The sequence below is a fragment of the Seriola aureovittata genome, chromosome 17 (genome assembly GCF_021018895.1).
Source record: "Seriola aureovittata isolate HTS-2021-v1 ecotype China chromosome 17, ASM2101889v1, whole genome shotgun sequence".
Lineage (NCBI taxonomy): Eukaryota > Metazoa > Chordata > Actinopteri > Carangiformes > Carangidae > Seriola > Seriola aureovittata.
In genome coordinates this window covers 14,997,111-15,006,489 of record NC_079380.1, presented here as the reverse complement: position 1 = coordinate 15,006,489, position 9,379 = coordinate 14,997,111, and the positions used below count along the sequence as shown (strand labels likewise).

The following is a 9,379-nucleotide window of genomic DNA, read 5'->3' as shown; positions in this document are numbered from 1 at the left end:
TGAAAGGAGAAAAAGCAGAATGGATAAACTGCAGGCTCAACAGCTCTAACCCTCACAATTTCTCCCTCTTTTTTCTCACTTCCCCCTTCTCTCCCTGCCTTCAGAACCCCTAACCCCCCTCCCCCTTTCCCGTCTCACCTCACCTCCCCCTCCCTGCTCCGGCTACAGACGGAGAGAGTTATGCAGTCCTTCCGTGAGCGCAGCGGTGGTTACCACAGCAACCAACCCTGCTACCAGCAGGAGCCCCATGAATTATCCCGCCTGGAGACCTACCGGCAACACCCACATCATCCCCACCCACAGCACCCACACCCAGGCCCCGGTCCACATCCAGGTCCGGGCCCAGGGCACACCAGGTCAGGCTATGAGGCTCATTCACTGGCAAACCCCACAAGCATGCCTCCAGCTGGAGGACCAGGAACTGGAGGAGGACCCAAGGACTGTTACAGCCAGCAAGCCTACGCTGGTTATCCAGGCAATGGTGGAGGGAATGGGAGCGGAAATGGGGGCACAGCATCCACACAGGCAAAGAAATCCTTCAGAGGAAGCAAAGTGCCCCCACCAAACCCCAATCAGCACCTGCAGGGCCCTGGGGGCTATGGTAACCATATGGCCCCTGGGAATTACTCAGCCCAGTATATGAGCGAGGGCCACCTACAGCAGAAGTGGGAGGACCCAGCCCAGTTAGCACAGTACGACCAAGAGATGGTGGGGCGTATCGAGGCTGGTGGTACCCCTGCACCTGGCTCCACCCAGTACATGGACCAGAACATGCTGGGCCACTCCCAGACCCAGTGTCACCAGCCTTCCACCCCTGCCTATACCAGCCCCCACCACCAGTCCCATCCTCCTAACCCTACCTCCTCCTCTCTCATGTACCCCCAGAGTCACCTGCACTACCCCCAGCACTCACCTTCTCCTTCACCATACATGGAAAAGTGCAGCCCTATGCCCCACTGTTATAAAGGTTACAACATGCCTCCAAATTCCCAGTATGGCAGACAAATGAGCAGCCACAGCAATCTGAAGCAGGGGGGTTACAGGTCGAGCCAGAACAGTTACGGCTACCAGCAGCCTCCCTCCAGAGGTTACGAGCAGCAGGCTCCTTTACAGGCAATGGCCAACCCCCAGGAGCCCCACCCTAAATACCAACACTACAGCCAACCCCAACAAAACTACTGTCTCTCAGAGCTGTCTGTCAGATCACCAGAACAGTATTATCAGACTTGTAGCCCCTCCTCAGGCCACTCCCCTGCACGCTCTGTAGGGCGTTCACCCTCATACAGCTCTACACCTTCACCACTAATGACCAATCCAGAGTCCTTCCAGTACGGCCAACCTCCCATGACCCCTGGGGCAGCCTCCTCCTCTTCATCCTCTTCAGCTGGTATGCAGGAGCAAGCCAGCACCAACACAATGTTGATGCCCCCACGCTCACACGCCTCACCCAATGTGCCCCATGCAGCCCCACACAGCTACACCTCTACACCGCAGGTCCCCACCATGAAAGAGCGCTTCTCAGAGAAACTGCTGTCAAACCCCAGCTTGTGGAGCCTGAATGCCCTCACCTCTCAGGTAGAAAACATCTCTAATAATGTCCAGCAGCTGCTGCTTTCAGAGGCCCTGGTGGCCAACAAGAAAGCTGGTAAACGCAGCAGTGGAGGGAGTAACAGCAGTGCTGGAAGTGGAGCATCTTCCAAAAAGGGTGAGGAGTACAAAAGTCCTCCTTATCCAGATGGTGGTGGTGGTGTCGGAGGCCCCATGCAGGACCCTTACTCTACTCCACAGCACCAGCCAATGCCCATGGAACTTCATGAGGGAGGCTATTCTAGCAGTAGTGATGAACAGCTGGAGAGGGGCTACTACTTCTGTGGCCAGGGCCGAAGTCCAGCACAGGCCCCTACCAACACACAACTCAGCCTGGACACAGCCTCGTCATGCTCCATGACATCTCCAGATGATATGTCCACCAGATCTGGGGACTCAGGTCTGCACAACCTTACTCCTGATCCTACTAGATGTCAATCAGGGCAGGGAGGAGATGGCATGAGTACTCCAGTGAAGAGCATTGGTGACGAGAGGTCTCCTACAAGCATCACAGTCCCCAGTCCAATGAAACAAGAAAGGGACTCCCCTTCAGATATACAGCATATCAATGAGCCTGTGAAAGAGAACTTTGAAGAATCAGCCTGGACAGAGAAATCAGCTGACAAAGAGGAAGTGATGACAGAAAAAACTCCTGACTGTGACAGAGATTCAGACACAACTAAATCTACAGACAAGCTGGAGAAATGGACAGATAAAGAGAAACGCCCCTCTCTCTACAGCAAAGTAAACAAAGAGGTGACAGAAAAAAGTTATTGCTATGAGGAGTCAGTGTACCAAGGGGTCCAGAGCAAATATGACCCTGATGCAAGAGACTCAGTTGAACAGTCCCCAGCAGCTCTCTCTGACTCCAGCCACAAGGAACACTTTGGCCAAGAGGTGAAATCAGAGGCATTCAAATCTGAGTCTCCAACTGCTTCTGAGAGCTCAGTGAAAACATTGCCTTTCATTTCTAGGGGTGACCTTGAACAAGATCAATACTCCACAGAGAAAGAGGACAGCTCAGAGAACACATCTCCAACCCCGCAGGTTGAGGCCCTGGATGAGAGCAATTCAGATAAGAGAGAGAGCAGAGATGAGGAGGATGAAGATGAGGGGGAGGCCGATGAAGAAGAAGAAGAAGAAGAGGAGGAAGAGGAAGAAATACAGAAACAACAGCAACATACTCTTTCCCCTCCTCTGTCTGCAGAGGTTAGGGAGGAATTGGGGGAGGGGGAGAAAGGGAGCCAGTCATCGACTGAAGAGCACATAAATAATATAGACCGGCCAGAGAAGCCTCCTGGAGATCTCTGCAGCAGGACAGAGAGTCAGAGTACTGAGCTCCACACCGACAATGAGTTTGCAGGGGCGCCTGCCCATCCAAATGCAGCTGCAGCAACAGCAGCTGCAGATGCTTCTGCAAGGGAGTCAGCCATTGGTGACACTGCTCCTCAGCCCCAGTCTGCTATGCCAGTCTTCTCAGCTCTCAATGACAAGGCGACACCTCCAGCTCAGGCCAGAGATCATATTGATCACAGTGATGCTAAAGTGCTGGAGCCAGACTCTCCTCAGCTGCCAGGGAAGTCAATACTTCCCTCAGCCCCCTCCTGGGCAGACACTCCACCCTCCCCAAAAAAAGGTGATGAGGACATGGAGCCAGGCATCAGCTGCGCTAGTGCTGTGACCCCCTTGGCCAAGCCAGAGCCTGTGGCCCCATCTGCTCAGCCGAGGGCTTTTGGACGTAAGCATGCCAGGGGCAGAAGGAGAATCATGCATTCAGGTGTGGGAATCAGGCGACAGCTAAGTTTGGAGAGGGAGGGTGAGAAGGAAGAAGAAGGAGCCCCCTTACCAACACAGAAACCCTGCATGCCTCCAAGCAAAACTGTGCTATTTTCAGATCAAATGGACCTAGCTCATCAGGAATCTATTGTGAGCCAGACTCCAAAAATGGTAACTGACGGTTTTCGTTCAAGAATGTGCACGCGCTCATTCAATGCACCAGACATGCCACCAAAAGTTGAGCCTCATGTGAAGAGAAAACCAGGCCCAAAACCAGGTTCAAAGCCTGGGCCCAAACCAGGGCCAAAACCTGGACCAAAACCAGGGCCAAAACCAGGAGCAAAGCCAAGACCAAAACCAGGGCCTAAACCTGGGCTAAAGCCTGGACCAAAGCCTGGGCCAAAACCTGTACCTAAACCAGGTCCTAAACCAGGACCAAAACCTGTGCCAAATGAACCAGAGCTGCCACTGAAAATTGAGACTCCTGTGAAACGAAAACCAGGACCCAAACCAGGTTCAAAACCTGGACCAAAATCTGGGCCAAAACCTGGACCAAAACCAGCTCTAAAGTCAGGTCCAAAACCAGGACCTAAGCCTGGACCCAAGCCTGCAGATGTTTTGCCCCCCACCGACACTGGACTCATCAAAGCTCCAGTAGGTCGTCCAAAAGGCTCAGTTTCTAAAGCAAAGCTGGTACAACAAGAAGAAATCATTCAACCTTTGACAGGACTGCAAAGCAGGGGCAGGAAGAGCCTAAAAGCTACATTATCACAAGTAAACCAGGATGTAAAACCAGTAAACCAGGAGGAGAAACAAGCAAACCATGAGGTAAAGGCACCAGAGAAGGAAGGTAAGAACATGGTCTTGAGATCCAGAAAACCCTCGCAAGAAAAACTGTCAAAAGAAAAGGAAAAAATCATAGGCGAAGATATTCTACCACAGACGCTAGCAGAAATTAAAACCATTGATGTTTCTCCAAAAGTAGAAGAGCCTGTAACTGTGGAACAAACTCAAACTCCCATTCCTAATGCAGTCAAAAACACAGATGTTCCAGCAGACCCAGCTGCACCACTTGCCCCATCAGTCCTTACTGAACAATCTGAAGAAAAGACATCGTTTCCACTAAAAAGGAAACCTAGCCCAGAAATTTCCAGTGCACCTGTAAAGAAAAAGAGGGGTCCCAAGCCCAAAGCGAAACCTTTACCACCTCAACCCCAGCTGGAACAGCATGTCTCTACACCTAAAGAGAAGGCTATCCGTGGCCCCAGAAGAAAGCGAGGGCCACCCAAGAAAGCTTCTGTGGTCACTCCCCAAACCAAAGACACTGCTCCCAACATCAGTGAATCTGACATCACTAGTGATGTGCCTGTGGTGCCACCTCAGTGTCCCACTAAAACAAAGGTTCTCCCACCACGAAAAGGCAGAGGACAGAAATATGAGGCTATGGTGCAGAAAATTACATCTCCCAGCTCAAAGAAACACCTCCCAGTTCCCCAAATAGACAGCAGTCTAACTGATGACGTTACAACCAAGGCTTTGTCTCAACATGTCTTAAAAGAAGGTGAGACATCTCTGCTTGTAAATAGCACTGAGATGATAGAGGGAGAAGTGAAAGAGTCTAGACAAGAAGGAGTGAAACAACATGAAAGAGCACTAAGAAAAGAGGAGGTGACACAAGGAAGAGAAAAGCATGAGGCGAATCAAGTGGCGTCAACACCAGACAAGGTGAGACATGGGATGAAAGAAGTTGTAAATAAGGAGGAAAACATTAAACCAGAGATACAGCAGGATGGCAGGGCTAGCAAGGTTTGGAGCTCAGTGGAGGTCCCAGTGGAAGTCAGGGCTACAGGAGGGTGGACACAACAAGCTTCAGAAGGTGTATCTACTGCTGCCTCTAAGTCCGCCAGAACTAAAAGGAAGAGATGGGCTATGGTGGAGAGTACAGATGCCTCTGTAGTAGCATTGGAGGCAGGGAGTCTAATAGTTACAACACCTAGGCTAGCCAAGCAGAGGGCCATTAAAAACAACCATGAGATGCATCTGAAACAGAGGAGGAAGAAGAGAAAAGGCCAAGCACCTCTGGAGGAGACAGAGCCAGTTGAGGAGACAAATATTGAAACAGCAGAACAACAACAGGAGAGGGTAGAAGAGAAGGTATCCCCATCAGAGTCCACAGTACCTCTACCAATCAGCCCAGTTGAGATCACAGAAGCCCCCCAGGTTACCAGCACAGAACTCATCCAGAAACCTAGGAGAGGCAGAAAACCATCAGCAAACCCTTCCAAGAGGAAACGAGGCAAAGCCCCATCAGAGCAGATTCCTGGCATGCCAGTGAAAGTCCACAAAAAGCCTGGGCCAAAACCTGGGATGAAAGACGCCATGGAGGTTATTGAGGCAGTAGTAAGGGCTGCAGGATGCGAACAGGCTGAAAAAGAAGTAAAGGAACAGGAGGAAAGGGAAAGAGAGAATGAAGAAAAAGAGAAGACGTGTATTGTGGGTCCTGTTGTGACAATATCACAATCAGAAAAACAGACTGAGACAATTTCTGTGAAAAGAATCCGGCGCAGACCTGTACATCAAAATTCTAAACTGTCTTTCTGTCCTTACGTACGGATAAACAACTCCAGAGATTTTTCCTCTTGGTGCGCCATAGTCAACAAGCCTGAGGACGCAGTAATATTTCAGAGACGTAGAAAAAAGGGCATACTCAGAATGAGGAATCCTTTCACGGTTGCAAAGGTAGTACCACACACTGCTGCCATGCTACAGGGACCTTTGGTTAATAAAAATCTAATTGACAGGTGTCTTACATGCTCCTTATGTGGAAAGCCAGCAAACTACAGAGACTTAGGCGATTTGTGTGGACCCTACTACACAGAGGATGGTGTTCCACGGAAAATCTTGACGATCAGGCACACAGAATCCCTCAGGGAAGAGTCAGAGAAGAGCAATGACAGCAACTGTAGCAGCAGTGAAAAACCAGGCAACTGCTCAAAGAATGAGGGTGAGGGCAGCACAGAAAAGGAGGGCAACACAGAAGCATCCACTCAAGAGGGCAGTAGTAGCAGGCACCATCACTGGCGCTTCCGACGGGCGGAAAGAACAGAAAGAACGGGTCGGGAGGGTGGTTCCCGAAGATTAACTCTCCGAGAGAGATTCAGGAGGATGAAACAGCTCCAGGCCATCAGCACAGGGGCCTTGAGTGACCAGGAGGGCAATGACAGCGTGTTCCGAAGGCTACAAGTGGAGGCAGAGGCCAAGGAGCACTGGGCCCATGAAAACTGTGCCATCTGGACCAAGGGGGTAATTATGGTCGCTGGGAGGCTATACGGACTGAAGGAGGCTGCCAACAACTCAGCCCAAACGGTACGATAGCAATTAGTGAGTCTTGTACGATTTTGAAATGTGTGCATCCTTGTGGAAGTGGAACCTTGTGGAACAGAAATACTATGTCACTTTCAGAATCTGTTCTGGCGGCTTTGAGAAATTGTTGTTAACTTTTGACACTTTTTCCTCTTTTTCTCTCTATCCCTACATGCCTCTGTCGGTCATTTTGTTTGTTTCTTTATTGGTCTCGGTCCATATGTCTGTCTGTCTGACTAACCCCAGAGTTGCTACAAGTGCCAGATTGTGGGGGCGTCCCTCAGCTGCTGTTGGAGAGGCTGCTCTCATAAATACCACTATGTCTGCGCCAAAGAGATAGGTAAGAGACCACAGCAAGAGAGGAATAGAGCAAAAGGGGATGAAAAGGGAAGAAAAGCCAAGGAGAGGGAGGAGAAACGAGAAGGGCAATTGGGAACGGGAAATTGAACGTAGGTTGAGAGGGCAATAGGGAGGGGAACAAATACGATAGGTAGGAAAAAAAAGGAGAAAAATGGAAGCAGAGGGAAAAAAGAGATGGTTGGGAGAGTGGATGTGGGTAAAATGAGAGAAGGAAAATACATCAAGAAGTAACATTATTGAGTGCAAGAAGAGATGTCTGAGAGTGCTAGGGGAGAGCAAAAGAGGAAAAGAGGGAGGGGGCTTTGAATAAAGGGGATGATGAGAGGAAAGTGGGACCCTGGAGTGTGCAAGAGGGAGAGAGGGAAGAGTTAGAGGGAGGAGGGTGTGTATGTGTGTATTATTGACCACAACCCCTGTGGCTCCATCCATCCATTCTGCAGTCTGGGGACTCGATGTGCATGTGAGAGGGTTTGCATGCGTCTGTTTGTGTGCCTTCCTGCCTGAACACCTCCCTATGTGCGTCTTGCAACCATGTTGCTTATGCACGTTCCCTTCAATGCTTGCGAGCATGTGCATGTGTCCATGGTTTTTGTTGTCGATACAAGTGAGTGTCTGTGTGTCAGCACATGTGTTGTATGGCTTCCCCTTACATTACCTCATGCCAAGGAAGTACAGTGTGGGGATTAGAAGGCCTGCCACGTCTGCCGAGCCAGCACAGGGAGCAGAGCGAGGCCCTTTTTAATCCTGCTGAGTGCACCAGCCATATCTGACTGCCTGCCTGCATCGCAACTCATCCACTCAGTCTCTCTCTTTCCTCTGTTGCTCTCTCTCTCTCTCTCTCTCTCTTTCTCTCTCTCTCTCTCTCTTGCCCGACCGCTCTTTCTCCTCTTTCTCTCTCCACCTCTATCTTGCTCAATTTTCTTTTTAATCCAACCTCCTTGTCATTTATCTGGGTTTTTCGAGGGGGGGTTGTGGGGGTTGTTGCGTGTATCCGCCTCATTCTATGTGTTTCATTTGTTGTTATTGTCTATTATCTGCGATACTTATTCTCTCCTTTTCTTTACTTTCTCTCTCCCTGACTATAGGCTGCACATTCCACGAGGATGACTTTTCCATCAAATGTCCTAAACATGAGGTAAGAAAATGAAAACTTCAAAACAGTCCTTCATATTATTCATTATTATCCATCTTTTTAGCTGACTTTTACTGATCGGCACCAAAGTTTAAACAGTGAGTCATACATAGAATGACGTCTTAGCATTTCCCAGGGTAACAACTTAGATATCAGTGTTTCATATACATTTATGTAGAGTGGGTCTGCATAGGTTTTTGTTCCAATTACAACACTAATAGCCTCTGTGCTTCCAGAACCACTGTACATTTTGCCCCCCCCCCCAACAATCCCCCGGCTCCCCTCTCCTCTCTCTCTCTCTTCATCCCTCTCAGAACAGAATAGAAAATTGAATTCACACATTGCTGTCACAAGCAGCAGCACCGTGGCTGGATAGATGATACAGTGCAGAACAGAAAACACTATTGTCGGCTCCTGTAAAACACAGAAAGGATCAAAGACGAAAACCCGAGGGTTCGGAGTGGTGTTCACTGTACACTGGCATCAAGTACCCCATCTACTCTCATGCCAGTATTATAGCCCATAAAGGCCAGGATCTCATCTTGGATTGACCCATCTTTTGTTAATATGTACTCAATGACCTTGGCAAGCTAAAACCACATCAACCGCCACTAGCTGTGTAAACACTTAGTTATGGGCCCTTTGTGTATTACTGTCACTCAGCACCCACCGTTATGACCATAGACCACTGTAATTACAACAGGCCACCGTTTTTGTGTTAACATGAACAGGCCAGTCCACAGTAAGCTTACCTGTAATGCAGACGCCATCTGGTGGCGCCGTGTTCACACTGCAGCACAGAGGAGGAAGGTCAAATGCAGAGGAGGGTGGGGGTGGGGGGTGGGGGGTAGCAAGGGAGAGATGCTGACATTCAGCAGGGAGCAGCGGTGCATTGAGGCAGCAGTGGTAGTAGCCTCCCTTCCTCCCTCCCCTCTCCGCATCTCTCGCCCTCCCTCTCTCCCTCTTCCTTTCCTGCTCTCCTCTGTGCAGACTGACAGGGATGAAAAGCTGGCTGCTGATCAAAAACACCCCACCCACCATCCCTGCCTGCTATCCTCCCCACATGCTCTCTCCACCCTTTTCTCTCTCTTACTCTCTCCCTCTTCCTCTTGTTATTTTCTCTTTCCTCCTCCTTTTTCTCCCCGTTCCCTGTATTTTGCT

General features: G+C 50.0%; 1 protein-coding gene across 2 annotated transcripts in view; it reads left to right on the top strand.

The window, feature by feature from the left end:
• Positions 1-9,379, top strand: part of LOC130184974 (retinoic acid-induced protein 1) — a 55,398-nt gene that overhangs the window by 42,678 nt on the left and 3,341 nt on the right. Inside the window, exons 2-4 of one of the 2 annotated variants that reach the window (XM_056401121.1) lie at positions 105-6,729; positions 6,973-7,066; positions 8,172-8,221. In XM_056401121.1, the coding sequence (XP_056257096.1) occupies positions 181-6,729; positions 6,973-7,066; positions 8,172-8,221 (6,693 nt within the window). In that variant the 5' untranslated portion in view covers positions 105-180. Of the gene's footprint in view, positions 1-104; positions 6,730-6,972; positions 7,067-8,171; positions 8,249-9,379 lie in introns of those variants that run through there. The other variant, XM_056401120.1, reaches the window with a different exon arrangement.